Source organism: Heterodontus francisci, chromosome 23 (assembly GCF_036365525.1).
Source record: "Heterodontus francisci isolate sHetFra1 chromosome 23, sHetFra1.hap1, whole genome shotgun sequence".
Lineage (NCBI taxonomy): Eukaryota > Metazoa > Chordata > Chondrichthyes > Heterodontiformes > Heterodontidae > Heterodontus > Heterodontus francisci.
In genome coordinates, this window is record NC_090393.1 from 51652311 (window position 1) to 51670986 (window position 18676).

The 18676-nt window shown below is 42.2% G+C and overlaps 1 protein-coding gene across 6 annotated transcripts in view; it reads right to left on the reverse strand.

Annotated features, from left to right (window-relative positions):
* The window catches only part of LOC137382811 (citron Rho-interacting kinase-like), a 231080-nt gene that overhangs the window by 107428 nt on the left and 104976 nt on the right, over window positions 1-18676 (reverse strand). For all 6 annotated transcript variants that reach the window (XM_068055259.1, XM_068055260.1, XM_068055261.1 and 3 more), the window contains 4 exons: window positions 7791-7961; window positions 7126-7179; window positions 5713-5766; window positions 3761-3901 (listed from right to left, as the gene is read on the reverse strand). In XM_068055259.1, the coding sequence (XP_067911360.1) occupies window positions 3761-3901; window positions 5713-5766; window positions 7126-7179; window positions 7791-7961 (420 nt within the window). The remainder of the gene's footprint in view (window positions 1-3760; window positions 3902-5712; window positions 5767-7125; window positions 7180-7790; window positions 7962-18676) is intronic.

An 18676-nucleotide genomic window follows, 5' to 3' on the forward strand; every position in this document is an offset into this window, starting at 1 on the left:
GAAAGTTACAGAGATAGGAAGGGGACGGCTCATAAAGAGATTTGAAAAAAGAATGAAACAGGTGTCATCAGTGTACATTTGGAAGCTGACCCCATGTCTCCAAGGGAAAGCAAGTAAGTGAGGAGGAGGAGGAGATCGAGGGTGGATGCTGAGGAGCTGGGCGGGGTGCCTGAGGAAAAAGTGAACATTTCTGGAAATGCTCTGGCTGAGATCAGTTAGCTAAGAGTGGAACCAAAGGTAGTCCCATGGAGTTGGAGAACAGAGGAAAGGTGTTAAAAAATGAATGATGTGGTCAATGTCTCAAAGGCTGCAGTGTGGTTAAGGAGGATAAGGAGGTTTATGGTAAGTCACAAAGGATATCATTTGTAACTTTGCTTAAAGCCATTTCAATATTGTGGCAGAAACCTGTTGGGGAGAAACAAAGACAGAGTTGTAGGAAATATGAACTGGTTTGGGACACGAGAATAGATTCAAAGTCTTTTGAGAGGAAAAAGAGTTTGGAGATAGGACAGTAGTTTACAAAGACAGAGATATTAGGGTGAGTTTTTTTTTTTTTAAAGACTTTGAAATGTAAGGGGTCAATACCTGAGGAGGGCACTATGGAGGACTCGAGCAGTGAGGCAATATGGACAGAGCTCAGAAATAGGAAGGGTGCGGTAACAATGTTGGGGCTGTACTACAGGACTCCAAACAGCGAGCGTGAGATAGAGGTACAAATATGTAAACAGATTATGGAAAGATGTAGGAGCAACAGGGTGGTGGTGATAGGAGATTTTAATTTTCCCAACATTGACTGGGATTCACTTAGTGTTAGAGGTCTAGATGGAGCAGAATTTGTAAGGAGCATCCAGGAGGGTTTTCTAGAGCAGTATGTAAATAGTCCAACTCGGGAAGGGGCCATACTAGATCTGGTGTTGTGGAATGAGCCCGGCCAGGTGTTTGAAGTTTCAGTAGGGGACTACTTTGGGAATAGTGATCACAATTCTGTAAGTTTTAGAATACTCATGGACAAAGACGAGAGTGGTCCTAAAGGAAGAGTGCTAAATTGGGGGAAGGCCAACTATACCAAAATTCGGCAGGAGCTGGGGAATGTAGATTGGGAGCAGCTGTTTGAAGGTAAATCCACATGTGATATGTGGGAGGCTTTTAAAGAGGTTGATTAGCGTGCAGGAGAGACATGTTCCTGTGAAAATGAGGGATAGAAATGGCAAGATTAGGGAACCATGGATGACAGGTGAAATTGTGAGACTAGCTAAGAGGAAAAAGGAAGCGTACATAAGGTCTAGGAGGCTGAAGAAAGACGAAGCTTTGAAAGAATATCGGGAATGTAGAACCAATCTGAAACGAGGAATTAAGAGGGCTAAAAGGGGTCATGAAATATCTTTAGCAAACAGGGTTAAGGAAAATCCCAAAGCCTTTTATTCATATATAAGGAGCAAGAGGGTAACTAGAGAAAGGATTGGCCCACTCAAGGACAAAGGAGGAAAGTTATGCATGGAGTCAGAGAAAATGGGTGAGATTCTAAACGAGTACTTTGCATCGGCATTCACCGAGGAGAGGGACAGATGTTTGATTACTCTAGGTCAAGTCGGCATAAGGAGGGAGGAAGTGTTGGGTATTCTAAAAGGCATTAAGGTGGACAAGTCCCCAGGTCCTGATGGGATCTATCCCAGGTTACTGTGGGAAGCGAGAGAGGAAATAGCTGGGGCCTTAACAGATATCTTTGCAGCATCCTTAAACACGGGTGAGGTCCCGGAGGACTGGAGAATTGCTAATATTGTCCCCTTGTTTAAGAAGGGTAGCAGGGAAAATCCAGGTAATTATAGACCGGTGAGCCTGACGTCAGTGGTAGGGAAGCTGCTGGAGAAGATACTGAGGGATAGGATCTATTCCCATTTGGAAGAAAATGGGCATATCAGTGATAGGCAACATGGTTTTGTGCAGGGAAGGTCATGTCTTACCAACTTAATAGAATTCTATGAGGGAGTGACAAAGTTGGTTGATGAGGGAAGGGCTGTAGATGTCATATACATGGACTTCAGTAAGGCGTTTGATAAGGTTCCCCATGGTAGGCTGATGGAGAAAGTGAAGTCGCATGGGATCCAGGGTGTATTAGCTAGATGGATAAAGAACTGGCTGGGCAACAGGAGACAGAGAGTAGCAGTGGAAGGGAGTTTCTCAAAATGGAGACGTGCTGGGACCACTGTTGTTTGTGATATACATAAATGATTTGGAGGAAAGTATAGGTGGTCTGATTAGCAAGTTTGCAGACGACACTAAGATTGGTGGAGTAGCAGATAGTGAAGGGGACTGTCAGAGAATACAGAAGAATATAGATAGATTGGAGAGTTGGGCAGAGAAATGGCAGATGGAGTTCAATCAGGGCAAATGCGAGGTGATGCATTTTGGAAGATCCAATTCAAGAGTGAACTATACAGTAAATGGAAAAGTCCTGGGGAAAATTGATGTACAGAGAGATTTGGGTGTTCAGGTCCATTGTTCCCTGAAGGTGGCAACGCAGGTCAATAGAGTGGTCAAGAAGGCATACGGCATGCTTTCCTTCATCGGACGGGATATTGAGTACAAGGGTTGGCAGGTCATGTTACAGTTGTATAAGACTTTGGTTTGGCCACATTTGAAATACTGCGTGCAGTTCTGGTCGCCACATTACCAAAAGGATGTAGATGCTTTGGAGAGGGTGCAGAGGAGGTTCACCAGGATGTTGCCTGGTATGGAGGGCGCTACCTATGAAGAGAGGTTGAGGAGATTAGGATTATTTTCATTAGAAAGACGGAGGTTGAAGGGGGACCTGATTGAGGTGTACAAAATCATGAGAGGTATAGACAGGGTAGATAGCAAGAAGCTTTTTCCCCAGAGTGGGGGATTCAATTACTAGGGGTCACGAGTTCAAAGTGAGAGGGGAGAAGTTTAGGGGGGATATGCGTGGAAAGTTCTTTACGCAGAGGGTGGTGGGTGCTTGGAACGCGTTGCCAGCGGAGGTGGTAGACGCGGGCACGATAGCGTCTTTTAAGATGTATCGAGACAGATACATGAATGGGCAGGAAGCAAAAAGAGATACAGACCCTTGGAAAATAGGCGACATGTTTAGATAGAGGATCTGGATCAGCGCAGGCTTGGAGGGCCGAAGGGCCTGTTCCTGTGCTGTAATTTTCTTTGTTCTTTGTTCTGAGATGAGAAAATCAATTACACTGTCAGCTAGCATGGAAGCCAGGAAAGGATGTTGGGTAGTCGGCATGGAATGGAATGGGATCGAGGGAACGATAAATGGGTTTCATGGACATGATCAGCTTAGAATAGATATGAAGAGATATCAGAGAAAAACTAGAGAAAGATGTGGATTCAGGAGTAGGGCAGGTGAAGCCAGGGGAACAGGTCTGACTTGGTGGATATGGGGAAGCTTGGAGGAACAGCAGAGGCAACTGAACGGATGGTCAGAAATCTGAAAATATTGTGGTTCAAAGGGCAGTGGTTTGGGGTTGGTGCAGTTTAGGTTTGTAAAGTGATTTGTAGCCATTTGTAGAGGGAATAACTGAAAGAAGTGGAGAGGCAAAAAATGCTCTAGGATAGCCAGCATTTTGCTCTTGGGTGAGCACTTCCTTGCTATTAGTTGAGCGAACTACAAAATCACAAAGGAGTTACATTGCACCAGTGAGTTTTTGCCTGTAGGGGAACTACTGCAAGCCTATTTAGACTAAATTATATTGACTAACAGTGTTCAGCAATTGAATCTCCAATGTACCTCGGACTCCACCAGTTTCTTCCTGATACTTTCACTGGAGTTCTCACGGCCCTGTAGTTTCTCAAGGTCTCTCTCTGCGCGTTCTTTAGCCTGACGTACATTCTGCAGGAGATCTGTGGCTTCAGAGCTTGCTTTTACTGCCTGAAATAGCCAGAGGAAAAAATAATTCAAGCACAAGTCAGTTTAGAATTAATTTTTAATATTTAAACTGGATAGTCTCCTGCGGTTTACTGAAAAAAAAGGCTTTTAAAATTGAGTGGAGCATTGTGACTGGGTTTGCTCATGAGTTCTAACCCAGACTTGTCAGAACATAAACTTTGACAGGAACTTCAACTAGCTTAGCTAAACTTAACTAATTTAATTTTTGTTTTTGTTGTGTACGTGTAATGGTTGCTTTCTATGTTTATTATTGAATTAAAATCTCAGATCTGATCACCAATCACTTCATTGGAGGACGTCAATGCCATGGAGTGATTTCTATCAGTCGTTAGGATGGACTAATCGGAAAGTAATCTGGAAGTCGGGAAGACTACAATCAGGCACAAAAAAAAAGTAAGTCAGCTAGTAGTTGCATAAAGGGAAGAATAAACTTGATTTTATACAGCAAACTTTCACAACCTCCGGTCATCCCAAAGAAGTACTTTTGAAGTGTAGTCACTGATGTAATGTAGGAAACACGGCAGCCAATATGCGCATGAGTCCCACGAAAAAGCAAACAATGAGATAAACGGGCAATTAAATTATTTTAGTTAAGTTCGTTAAGGAATAAATGTTGGTCAGGACACTGGAAGAACTTCCCTGCTCTTCTTTGAATAGAGCTATGGGATCTTTTATTCCCATTGTGGAAATTCCTGGATCGCATTTTTGTAAAGCATGTGCATTGGAAGCAATGGTATAATCCTTTGTTATCAAATGTAAAAACTGACAAAGCCATCCTGCACTCCTATTAAAAACAGCTTGCAAAAGGATAAAATGGTGGCAGATTCCAGAGTTAGACACATTAGATAAGAATTGCGTGGATGAAGCACTGCTCAATCTTCATGTTCCGAAGAAGGGTCACTGACCCGAAACGTTAACTCTGCTTCTCTTTCCACAGATGCTGCCAGACCTGCTGAGTGATTCCAGCATTTCTTGTTTTTGTTTCAATCTTCATGTTGTTTGGTAATGGTATTTAATTCATTGAACCACCAAATTATAGCAATAATTTTTCTAACAGGTTCAGACTGTAGAACACAGCAAATCCCATCACAAGATGTTTACACGCTTTTACATCTTAAGATGCAAGGAAATAAGATGGCTCTTTAGCGTATTTAACCTCATCCTTCCTAAACACCAACCTAATCACCTTCCCAATACAGCAATATGCCATTTCTTAATGAATTCAGTGACCTGACTTCAACCATCTCTTCTGGCTGTTGATCACCCTCTGTACAAATACTTCTAGATATCTGTTAAATTTGCCCTTCACAACTCTCAGCATGTCCCATTTGGTTATTGTCACCCAATGCTGTTTCAATGTAGTGAGCGGCAAGTCAACTAACACCCCAGGCCTTTTCATACTATCCTTTAGCAAGTCTACCTTACCTGTTAAATGGATCCAAGCCAGTGAAGAATGAAACTAGACAGCTCCTTTTCTTGATGGCTTATTCTCAGAATGCAGCATTCCATATCTCTGCCTTCTGTTCTCCCTTGCCCCAGCAGACTCTCCTTAAATTTGCTCTGGGGCCTTAATTAAACAATGCTCTTCACCTGTTAATCTCAAACAACATAATTAACCCACCATTAACACTACCCAGTGTCCCAGGAGTTGGATCTGTAGAATTTTCATCCTCTTGATGAAAATGAAATGTTCATATTTTATGGAACTATTTTCACCCCTCCAATGAAAATCATGACCATTAAATCAAATGTACTCCCCTCCCCAGGGAATCATTGCCATTAAACTGCATTACCTTTGCAAGCTTTTCCTGCAGTTCCTGTATTTTCTTCTGCTGTTCTGTGTTCATCTGAAAGACATACAACAGTCCATGAATACTATGGGCAGATATTTATCGAAAACACAGATTTTTTGTTTTTATTCTTTTTCAATATCTCAGAGCTTAACTTTACACATTACCACCTGTATTCTTTCAGATTAGTAGCAATGAAAGACAAGTATGTTCCACTATCTTTCTGAAGTGTGGAACAAATCAGTAATAATTACGGGGGGTGGGGGAACACGGGGAAGGGGCAGGGGTTGTGTGGTAAATTCTTAAATCAAAACCAAGTGAAGTGGGCTCCCTTGCAGTTTATCCAATCCACATTAGAAATGGCAATGCTTTTACAGTATAATTCCAGATTATGGACATTTAATTTTGACTTTAGTTTTCTCAAAGCATTTGCCAGTTTTAGGAACTCAACAAAAAATGTTTTTTTTTTTTACACACCAAGCATTGAATGTGCTTGAATTTGCTCACTATCCATCTTCAGAGAACATTGGATCCTTATAATAGTTACTCCTCTTTATCCAGCTTGCAGCAAAGCAGCTTTTAACAACATCTCTAAAGAGCACACCCGAGGTTTAAATATTAGATACATTTCAAGTGACCTTTGATCACACTGAAATAGTTTGCAGTTACCTGAGCATCATACTGATCAATTAGACTCCTTTTCATAATACTAATGTACTGGCAAAAATGTTTCTGATTTTTGGATTTCATTTAGCAAATATAGTACTTCGCCCCCATCCCCAGTTCTATACCATTCATCTCTACCTCCTACATACATATATATGTATATCTTTCTCTCTTTCCCGCCTCGCTCTCTGCATCAACTCAATTCCAGAACCATCTAATTTAGAGGTCATCCTGAAATATGATCCAAATTTAACCAGTTGATGCAATTGCCTTAGGACAGCCTCTAATGCAAAGAAAAATCTCTTCAAAATAAGTACAAGTCTTTTAAGAGTAAAATTAATTATTTAAACAACTCTGCCATTTATTCAAGTTGGGGGAAAAGCAGTGGTTAGCACCGCAGCCTCACAGCTCTAGCGACCCGGGTTCGATTCTGGATACTGCCTGTGCGGAGTTTGCAAGTTCTCCCTGTGACCGCGGGGGTTTTCGCCAGGTGCTGGGGTTTCCTCCCACAGCCAAAGACTTGCAGGTTGATAGGTTAATTGGCCATTGTAAATTGTCCCTAGTGTAGGTAGGTCGTAGGGGGAAGGTGGGGATGTGAGAGGGTAATGGGATTAATGTAGGATTAGTATAAATGGGTGGTTGATGGTCGGCACAGACTCGGTGGGCCGAAGGGCCTGTTTTACTGCTGTATCTCTAAATAAATAAATATTAATTCAATTAGTGAAGAAAGGTTAATAAAAAGTTAAAAACCTTTTCCAGTTTGGCGTACACCTCTCCGACTTCAGCTTTTCCCTGGTCTCTGGTCTGTGAATGGAAGATCAGTCTTGATGTCAGCGACTTGCAACAAAACAGAGTATAGACTTTGTGCCCCCTCAAACACAAACACATTGTGCTGTACCCATTCTTAATACTAGAGTAGAATCTGCTCCAGAAAGATCGGTAATAGCAACATTACACAAAAGGCAATATACATTGCTGGACAGTCAAAACAAAGCCAGTAGCCAAAATTGGAAGCAAAAAACATGTGACAAGCATCCTTCACTAACCTCAAGGGTGCATATCGGAGAATGTTGGAAAGACTTTTTGCATACAGAGCTCAGGAGTTCATCTTCTCCTGTCTTGGTGAATGCTTCAGTGACTAGAGTGTGGCTAAGATACTCCCAGTCAGAACGAGAAGCAGGCAAAATAGTGACTAATTTCAGGTAGGAACTGAGTTAATCTCAACTCAAGCACTACTATCAAATGGTACGTCAAAGGTACATGCTGTCACTGTGACAATCCCTCCATTTATGATCAGTCCATGACCTCAGAACATCCTGGGCTCCTCGGTGTGCAATATTCCATTTCATCACCTCAGTGCTTATTCCAAAACATCTCCCTCCCCACCCACTCTTGGGGCAGATGCTCAGACCAACCTTCTGTAGTTTCTGCTGTGATTCAGCTGCTTTACGCCTAAATTCATCTGCTGTAATTCGAGTATCTCTTAGTTCTGACTCGTAGAGATCAGCCCGTCTGCGGGCAGCAGCAAGATCCTCCTCTAGTTGTCGTACAGTCACCTGCATCTCCTCCATTTGAGCATGAAACTCCTGTTTAAAAATGGGGGAAAAATAGCACAATGGACAACTATTAATGGGGGTGCAGGAAGGAGCAAGGCACCCTCATACCATTCTAACAACATGTAGGAAGGGATAGAAAAAGATAGATTTCCTTAACCCTCAGATTAATGCATATTCCATTTATTATGAGCAAGAGTCTATTGTTTGAGAGATTTCCCTTTCCCATTTTATACTGCCACTTATAGAAACTTCAATAGCCAGATTTAAAAAAGCATAGTATTTCGCAAATAAATAACGACCCTCACCCTTTGTAAAAGGGGAGAGCAAAAGCTCAACACAAAAGCAAAATACTGCTGATCTTAAATAAAAACAGAAAATGCTGGAAATACTCAGGTCTGGCAGCAACTGTCGAGACAGAAACAGAGTTAACGTTTCATCAGAAGTTTAAAACTGATTACTTTAAATTGGTAAAATTTGTACACTAACTCGTTACAAGATTAGGTAATAACCCAAGCCAAGCACCCCAAGAGGAACTTGATCAGTTCAACAAGCCCAGATATGGTTTACATATCTGCCGGACTGAACATTGAGTTCAATAATTTCAGAGCATGACAGCCCCCCCATTTTACTTTCATTTTTAGTTATTTTTTCTTCCTTTTTTTACATTCCTTGTTACATTTTTTACAATCTTTTTTTGCATTTATTTCATTTCATCTTAGTTTGTTCAGTTTGCTTACCCACTGTTTTTTTCAGGTTGTTTTTCTTCAGGTTTGCACTTGCTGCTGTTCAATATTCAGTGTATTCACACCTAATCTGTACTAATGCTTTGTCTTTCAACACACCATTAACATATTGTTTGCCTTTGCTCCGTGACCTTTTGGTCAGCTATGTGGCCTGGTCCAATCTGCACCTTCTCCTTTGTTATCTCTTGCCCCACCCCCGCCTCACTTGTTTATAATCTGTGACTTTTCTAATATTTGTCAGTTCCGAAGAAGGGTCACTGACCCGAAACGTTAACTCTGCTTCTCTTTCCACAGATGCTGCCAGACCTGCTGAGTGATTCCAGCATTTCTTGTTTTTGTTTATGGTTTACACCTTCATGTGAATCTACACCCTAAATGCCTCGCAGACCAGCAAGAGTAACCATACCTTCCTGGTAATAATATTTTATGAAGGTGTGCAGTTTTCACTTTGGAACCTGCCTTTTAAAGATATGTACACATAGAGGATATCTATATTGACTGTTTTGTAGCCCCAAGTTCTTGTATCTCCCTGTTGAATGTAACTCAAGTTCAATCCAAAAGAGCACTACTTGTAAGCCAAGAGTTTTTAATGTCAGAGTGGACAGCTCATTCATGGATGAATCATGCTCGAGTCAAGAAGCCCAACATTATTACAAAAGCAAAATACTGCTGATGCTGGAAATCTGAAACAAAAACAGAAAATACTAGAAATACTCAGAAGATCAGGCAGCAACTTTCTGATGAAAGGTCACAGACACGAAACGTTAACTGTGTTTTTCTCTCCACAGATGCTGCCTGACCTGCTGAGTATTTCCAGCATTTTCTGTTTTAAGTCCAACATTTTTATTTATTCTACTGGGCTAAGGAAGTCACTTAGGCATTAAAGCATTTGGTGGCAGAAGTAACAAATAGCCTTTCTTCTTCTCCCGACTTTCTCAATTTCATAGTACGGTCATTACTAAATTTCGAAAGAAATCAGGCCTAGCCATATAGCTCATGGTGCTAGTATGTTTATTTATGTACTAACTGGGTTCAGACGTCCTGCACGTGAACACTCTACATTACTTGTGACACAGATAGCACTGAGTTTGATGGGGAGGGGTGAAGGCTGCAACTGAGTCCTCTCAGACAGTTGGTTCAAAGTTGTTCCAGGTTTAACTTTAATCGCTCTGTGATGAGTCTTCATCCAGACGACAGCCAGCATCGAGTCGGGACGTTTAGTCATTTGAAATATGATTGGACGTTGTGTGCAAACAATACAGCAATTAGAGCAAGAGGAGCAGCGGGAGATAAAGGAGGGTCCAAGAACAGACTTGAAGGACAGCAAGAGGAGCAGCAGGAAATAGAGCCAAATCTGGGAATTGACCTGTGAGAGAATGAGAGGAGTAGTGAGAGAAAGCCAGGCTGGGGACCTAGGGAAAAGTGAGTCAAGAGACTGAGCTTCAAAATCAACAAAAATAATAAAGGAGCAATGTCACAAAACAGCAGGTAGGTGATGGGCTGGTGAGAAATGCAGTTTTATTTTTGTTCTTCAAGCTAGGGAGGTGTGTCAAGACAGAGCTAGGAATTTGAACTTACAATTACTTATTAAATTAATAATCTAGATAAAATAATTTTATATTCAAGTCTTTAATAAGTCTTTAGTATATTTCTGTTCAGCTAGTTAACAAATAGAGGCATGGCAGGACATCTCAGTCCCATGGAGTGCACATCTTGTTCCATGTGGGAACTCCAGGACAAATATAGAGTATAATGTGGGAAAATGTGAAATTGTCCATTTTGGCAGGAAGAATAAAGAAGAAGCAGATTATCTAAATGGTGAAAGATTGCAGAGCTCTGAGATGCAGAGGGATCGGGGTATGCTAGTGCATGAATCATGAAAGGTTAGTATGCAGGTTCAGCAAGTAATTAGGAAAGCTAATAGAATGTTATCATTTATTGTGAGTGGAATTGAATACAAAAGTAGGGAGGTTATGCTTCAGTTATTGGAAAGACCACATCTGGAGTACTGTGTACGGTATTGGTCTCCTCATTTAAGGCAGGATGTAAATGTGTTGGAAGCAGTTCAGAGAAGGCTTACTAGACTAATACCTGGAATGGGCAGGTTGTCTTATGAGGAAAGGTTGGACAGGCTAGGCTTGTATCGGCTGGAGTTTAGAAGAGTAAGAGACAACTTGATTGAAACATACAAGATCCTGAGGGGTTCTTGACAGGGTGGAGGTGGAAAAGATGTTTCTCCTTGTGGGAGAATCTAGAACTAGGGGCCACTATTTAAAAATAAAGGGTCGCCTATTTAAGACAAAGATGAGGAGAATCTTTTTCTCTCAGAGGGTCATGAGTCTTTGGAACTCTCTTCCTCAAAAGGCAGTGGAAGCAGAATCTTTAAATATTTTTAAGAGAGAGGTTGGTAGATTCTTAATAAGCAAGGGAGTGAGAGGTTATCAGGGGTAGGGAGGAATGTGGAGTTAAGCTTACAATCAAATCAGCCATGATCTTATTGAATGACGGAGCAGACTCAAGGGGCCGAGAGGCCTACTCCTGCTCCTAATTTGTATATTTACATGTTTGTAAGTTTACAGTGCATGTATGTAAATGCACAGAGTGTGTAATAAGTAAGGTTGGTGAGCTGCAGTCGCAAATATCACATGGGAATATGATGTTGTGGTGAATACAGAGACCTGGCTCAAAAAGCGGCAGAACTGGGTACTAAATATCCTGGGACACAAGGTTCGAGAAAGATAGGGAAGGAAAGAAAGGAGGAGGGGGGCACTATTGATTAAGGAGAATATTACAGTTTGAGAGAGAGAGGATGTTCTGAAGCTGGAGAGAGGAGGGGGGGGGGGGGGCGCGCGGGGAGGATGTTCAGGAGCAGTCAAGGACAGAATCCATTTGGTTAGAGTTAAGAAACAATAGAGGTTTCATTACACTTCTGGGTATGTTCTTTCGGCCACCAACCAGTAGGAAAGATATAGAGGTGCAAAGCTGCAGGGAAATTAAAGAGAGCTGCAAAAACTAGAGAATAGTGATAAAGGGGGATTTTAATTATCCTAATATAAACTGGGATTGCAATAGTGTAAAGCAAAGAAAGGGAGAAGAGTTTCCGAAGTGTTTTCAGGAGTAGTGATTATAGTACCATAAGGTTTAGATTCGCCATAGAAAAAGATAAGGAGCAATCTAGAGTAAAGATACTTAATAGGAGGACCAATTTCAGTGGATTGAGAATGGACCTGTCCCAGGTAAACTGGAATGAAAGACTGACAGTCAAAACTGTGACAGAACAATGGGCTGCCTTTGAAGAGAAGATGGTTCGGGTATAGGAAAGGTACATTTTGACGAGGGGGAAAGGTAGGACAAACAAAGCCAGAGCTCCCTGGATGATGAAAGAGATCAAGAGTAAGATGAAGTAGAAAAAGGGAGCATATGACAAATATCAGGTTGATAATACAAATGAAACAGGCTGACTATAGAAAATTCAGAAATGAAATGTAAAAGGAAATAAAAGATGCACAGAAAGAGACTGGCAATTAACATAAAAGGGAATCCAAAAGTGTTCTACAGGTATATAAATAGCAACAGGGTAGCAAGAGAAGGGAATGGGGCCAATTAGGGACCAAAAAAAAGAGATTTACACATGCAGGCAGAGGGCATGGCTGAGGGACTAAATGACTACTTTGTATCTGTCTTTACCAAGGAAGTAGAATGTCAGTGAAGGGGGAGGTAGCTGAAATACTGGATAGGATAAAAATTGATAAAGGAGGTGGTATTAGAAAAGCTGGCTGTACTTAAGTTAATAAGTCACCAGGACCAGATGGGATGCATCCAAGAATACTGAGGGAAGTAACGGCAGAAATTGTGAAGGTACTGGCCATCATCTTCAATCCTCCTCAGATACGGGGAGGTTGGGGGTGGGGGGGCGGTGGGATGATGGTAGAGGACTGGGGAATTGTGTCCAATTCTGGGCACTGCACTATAGGAAAGATGTGAAGCGTTTACAGAGGATACAGAAAAGATTTTAAGAATGGTTTGAGGGATGAGGGACTTCAGTTGTGTGGACAGTGTTTAGATTGAAGAAGTTAGGATTGTTCTCTTTAAAGAGAAGGCGGTTACAGTCAAGTGAGGAGGGGTCGAAGGGCTTCTCCCTTTTCCCTCAATTGTTTGACTACAACAAGTTTAATTCTTTCTTAAAGCGAATATACTGGCCAATTCAGTAGGTGTTTGATTACTTACTTGCAATGATCATAACAAGAACCAATTGGACAGGTTTTCTTGAGTTAACAAAGAAAGAGGTTAATTTTATTGTACCTAAACCGAACTAATAAAATAATAAACAACGTGCCAACTTTCACTCTCACACACACTCTAGAGTTTTATACACACACTGAAATAGATTAGAGAGGGGAAAGGTAGATTGGTTGAGTTAGAAGCCATAAAACAAAAGGTATAGAGTCTGTGGGGTTTGGTGATTCGGATGGCTACTAGCTGAATTCAGTGTTCCTGGGGCTTTTAGTTTGAAGAGGTAGATGACTGGTTTGGTGAGTCTCTTGGAGATAGCGATGCAGATGATTTCCTCCAGCGGGATTTCTGATTGTAGCTGGAGTATACAAAGGTGGTCAGTCAACAAGCAGGATTTGGAAGCTTTCACACTGGAATGGGGAGAGAGAGAGAAAGGTGGGGGGGGAGGAGGGGAGGGGGGGGACCCCCACTTAGGGTCTGCTCATGTCAGAGTCCAAAAGCTTCTCCTCTGCTGCAGAGAAAACACCAGCTTAAAAACCACAGATGGAGAGGGGCTTGTCACATGACAGTCTCTCAGTCATTCAAACATAGCAGTTAGCTGTATTTCTCTGCTTGCTGAAAAGAACAGGTAGTTCCTTTAAACGTTCTGGGTCTTGTTCTTGCAGGGAAATGCACAGACATTTTGTCTCCTTCTCATAGTCCTTTACAATGTAGGGTACACTGCAGCAAACTAGATCATCTTAAGCTGCCATAAAAATCATCCTTTCCACTGGTCTTTTAAAAATGTCTTTTTAAACAATATATAAATTCAGATCTCCAGTCAGCGGACTAAAGAAAATCATCATTCAGCAAAGCACATTGGGCGTAAGAAGGTTGAGAGGAGTTTTGATACAGGTGTTCAAAATCATGTGGGGTCGAGACAGAGTAGAGAATAACTGTCCCCCTTTGATTGAGGGACTGAGAATCAGAGGACCCAATTTAAGGTGACTGGCAAAAGAACCAAAAGGTGACATGAGAAAACATTTTTCTTTTTACATTGCAAGTGGTTAGGATCTAGAATACACTGCCCGAGAGTGTGGTGGAGGCAGATTCAATTGTGGCTTTCAATTGGGAATTGAATAAACACCTAAAAATTTAAAAAAATGCAGGATTACACAGAAAAGGTGGGTGGGTGGGACTAGCTGATTTTTAATTGCAGAGAGCCAGCACAGGCTTGATGGGCCAAATGGCCTCCTCCTGTGTTGCAATCATTCTATGTTATAACTGGATGTTGCCTGGGCTGGAGCATTTCAGCTATGAAGAGAGACTGGATAGGCTAGGGTTGTTTTTCTTAGAGCTGAGAAGGCTGAGGGAGGACCTGATTGAGGTATACAAAATTATGAAGGGCATAGATAGGTAGATAGGAAGAAACTTTTTCCTTTAGCAGAGGGATCAATAACCAGGGGGCATAGATTTAAGGTAAGGGGCAGGAGGTTTAGAGGGGATTTGAGGGAAAAAAAATTTCACCCAGAGGATGGTTGGAATCTAGAACACACTGCCTGAAGAGGTAGTAGAGGCAGGAACCCTCACAACAGTTAAGAAGTATTTAGATGAGCACTTGAAATGCCATAGCATACAAGTCTACGGGCCAAGTGCTGGAAAATGGGATTAGAATAGACAGGCTTGATGGCCAGCATGGACACGATGGGCCTGTTTCTATGCTGTATAACTCTATGACTGTCCCCAGTACATCACACCAGACATGGGAAACAATATCTCATGGTGGAATACCACCTTCAGTAGATGATTATACCTCAACTTATACTATTCTTCTTCTTCCCATCCATCTATCCACCAAAAATTGTAGAGCTCATAGAAGTATCCATCTAACAGACACTGCAGCAGCACAGTTCAAATTTGAACAAGGGTAATGTGCTTTGGAAGGAAACACAAGTCTAGACAACAAGATTTATGTTTCTAAATTTCAGAAAGATTACACTGGATCCATCAACTTCAGCTCATCTAAAACTCTGCTGTATCCTATCCTATGCCAACTCCGAATCAACCATCATACCGTGCTCAATTTCAAATTCTCATCCTCGTTTAAAATCACTTCACGCACTTGCCCCTCCCCATCTCCAACCTCCTCTAGCTCTACAATACCCCACCCCCCAATCTCTCCATTACATGATTCTGGTCTCTTGTGCAACACCCTCCATTCATCCCATAACTGTATCCAATGCCTTTGCCAATGCTCCGGAATTCACTTCCTAAACACCTCTGCCTCTCCACCTCCCTCTTCTCCTTTAAGACCATCCTTAAAATGCACATATTTGACCCTCCTACCATCTCCTACTTTGGCTTAGCATCCATTTTGGTTTACCTTCCAGGAAAGGAGCAGACCTGCGGGAAGAACACGGAGCAAGGAGCAAATAAATCGAGCCCGAGGATTGCTGCCTAGAGCACTTACCTTCCGGGAGAGCAGCGGAGAGGAGCACAGGCGCGCCGGAGTTTGAAAAGAAAGTGAGCAGTGACGTCACAGGAAAGCTGCAAGGTGATTGGTGGGTGAGTAACTGCTGTTAGGGAATAACTCTAAATAGCTGAGTTAGTACACCAGTGTTAGGGTGCGTGTGTAAATAGCTTAATAATAAGGAACAAGTGAGTAACTTTCTTTTTTTGAGTAAGGTTTATTTTAACTAGTAGTGAACTGTGTCGATTTTTTAGTAGGATTTATCAGTAGCTTCAAAAGTAAAGGTAAGGACTTTAGATTGTAGTGGGTAGTGATTGGAGTAGAACAAGGCTCCTAGCGTAGTTCGTATTTTTTAATTAAAGGGAGTAACTAAGTAATCTAAAGGTCAGTCATGGCAGGAGAGCTCGCACCCGTGATATGCTCCTCCTGGGCTATGTGGGAAATCAGGGACGCTTCCAGCGTCCCTGACGCCCATGTGTGCAGGAAGTGTATCCAGCTGCAGCTACTGGCTACTCACATTACTGAGCTGGAGCTGCGGGTGATTCAATGAGGAGTGGAGATCATGCCAGGAGCAGCAACAGGGATACATAAAAATGAGGTGGCAACAGGGGACCAGATGAATGCTAAATAGTGGAAACAGCACGCTCTCGATAAAGCGAAGCAATCCCATAACCAACAGATCAGATCAAAGCTCTGCAGTCCTGCCACATCCAGTCATGAACGGTGGTGGACAATTAAACAGCCAACGGGAAGCTCCATGAATATCCCCAAAATTAATGATGGCAGAGTCCAGCACGCAAGTGCAAAAGACAAGGTGAAGAATTTGCAACTATCTTCATCCACAGGTGCTGAGTGGATGATCCATCGTGGCCTCCTCCTGGGGTCCCCATCATAACAGAAGCCAGTCTTGAGCCAATTCAATTCACTCCAAGTCATACAACGAAATGGCTACGTGCACTGGATACAGCAAAGGCTATGGGCCGTGACAATATCCTGCCTGTAATGCTGAAGACATTGGGACTAGGACTGCCCTGAGGAATTCCTGCAACGATGTCCTGGCACTGAGATGATTGGCCTCCAATAACCACAACCATCTTTTTTGTGCTAGGTATGACTCAGTGGAGAATTTTCCACCTGCACCAGAACTAGCTGGGTCTCTAGCTAAGCTGTTTTAGTACAGCTACAACATTAGCATCCAGCAGACAATATGGAATATAGTTCAGGTTTGTCCTGTCCACAAAAAGCAGGACAAATTCAATCTGGCCAAATACTGCCCCATCAGTCTACTCTCAATCATCAGCAAAGCGATGGAAGGTGTCGTCAACAGTACTATCAAGTAGCACTTACTCACCAATAACCTGCTCACTGATGCCCAGTTTGAGTTCCACCAGGACCACTCAGCTCCAGACCTCATTATAGCCTTCATTCAACCATGGACACAAGAGCTGAATTCCAGAGGTGAGATGAGAGTGACTGCCCTTGACATCAGTATTTGATTGAGTGTGGCATCAAGGGGCCTTAATAAAATTGAAGTCGATGGAATGCAGGTGGAAAACTCTCCATTGGTTGGAGTCATACCTAGCACAAAGAAAGATGGTTGTGGTTATTGGAGGCCAATCATCTCAGTGCCAGGACATCGTTGCAGGAATTCCTCAGGGCAGTCCTAGTCCCAACTATCTTCAGCTGCTTCATCAATGAACTTCCCTCCATCATAAAGATCAGAGTTGAAGCTGTTTACTGATGATTGTGCAGTGTTCTGTTCCATTGGCAACTCCTCAGATAATGAAGCAGTCCATGCATGCAGCATGATCTGGACAGCATTCAGGCTTGGGCTGATGTGTGACATGAATGTTACTTGCCACTGACCATATCCAACAAGAGTCTAACCACCTCCACTTGATATTCAGTGGTATTACCATCATCGAATTCCTCACCATCAACATCCTGGGGGTTGCCATTGGTCAGAAATTTAACTGGACCAACAACCTAAATACTGTGGTCAAAGAACAGGTCAAAGGCTAGGTGTTCTGCAGCTAGCAACTTACCTCAGGATTCCCCAAAGACTTTCCACCATCTACAATGCACAAGTTAGGAATGTGATGGAATACTTGCCAGGATGAGTGCAGCTCCAACAACATTCAAGAAGCTCAACACCATCCAGGACAAAGCAGCCTGCATGACACCCCATCCACCACCATAAACATGCACTCCCAGCACCATCGGCACACCATGGCAACACTGTGAACCACCTACATGATGCACTGTAGCAAATTGAGAAGGCTCCTTCGACACATCTCCCCAACCCATAACCTCTACCAGCAAGGACAAAGGGCAGCATATGCATAGGAACACCACTTCCAAGTTTCCCTCCAAGCTACACACCATCCTGATTTGGAAATATATTGCTGTTCCTTCTTCATCGCTTAGTCAAAATCCTGGAACTCCCAACCTAAAAACACTGTGGAAGTACTTTCACATGGACTGCAGTGGTTCAAAAAGGCAGATCACCACCATCTTCTCCAAGGCATTTGGGGATGGGCAATAAATGCCAACAACACCCACATCTCGTAAATGAATAAAAAATTATGTTAAGTACTTTTCCCAGATTAAGTTGCAAAGAAAAGCCCTCAGACCCTCAGCCTAATATCCAGATATTAAAAATAGTTACCGTCAATGAAGTACTGAATATTTTTAGGCATCACTGTAAAACACAATTTTACAATATTTTATTTAGCAGGTTCAAGTACCGACTTTGATGTTGCTATGGGTACTAGTCCACAAATTTGTTACTATAGTAACAGGTACTCGAAAATGTAAGTAAAGCACTGCAGGACTGCACAAATCTGAAGCTGCAGCACCTTTATTTCCAGTTCTGCTTAGAGACAACAGTGCAGCCCATAAAGAATGATCGTGATATTCCTTTCCTGCCAAACAGCTGACAGGAGTTGAACAGATTCAGAATGCTAATACCCAAGCTTAGAGGCCACATGTCATATTGAAAATTAGATTACCTCTCTTCCACAATTGACTGCTGTGAGTTAATACTGACCAAAAAAAACTATCAAATATATAGCAATGCCTGCAGCAAATCAAATTCACTTCATATCAAATCAAATATATAGCAATCAGAATTACAAGTACGGGGAGCTCATCAGCTCAATTAACCAGCCAATCAGAAAACAATCCTTCACAAAATGGGTTCAAAAGAATGGCATGTAACTTCAGGGAGGGCAAAATTTCCCGATAAAGGAAAAACTGTAATAAACTAACCAGGATGAGATACCCATGTTCCCTTTTGATGATATGGAACACAATAGGAT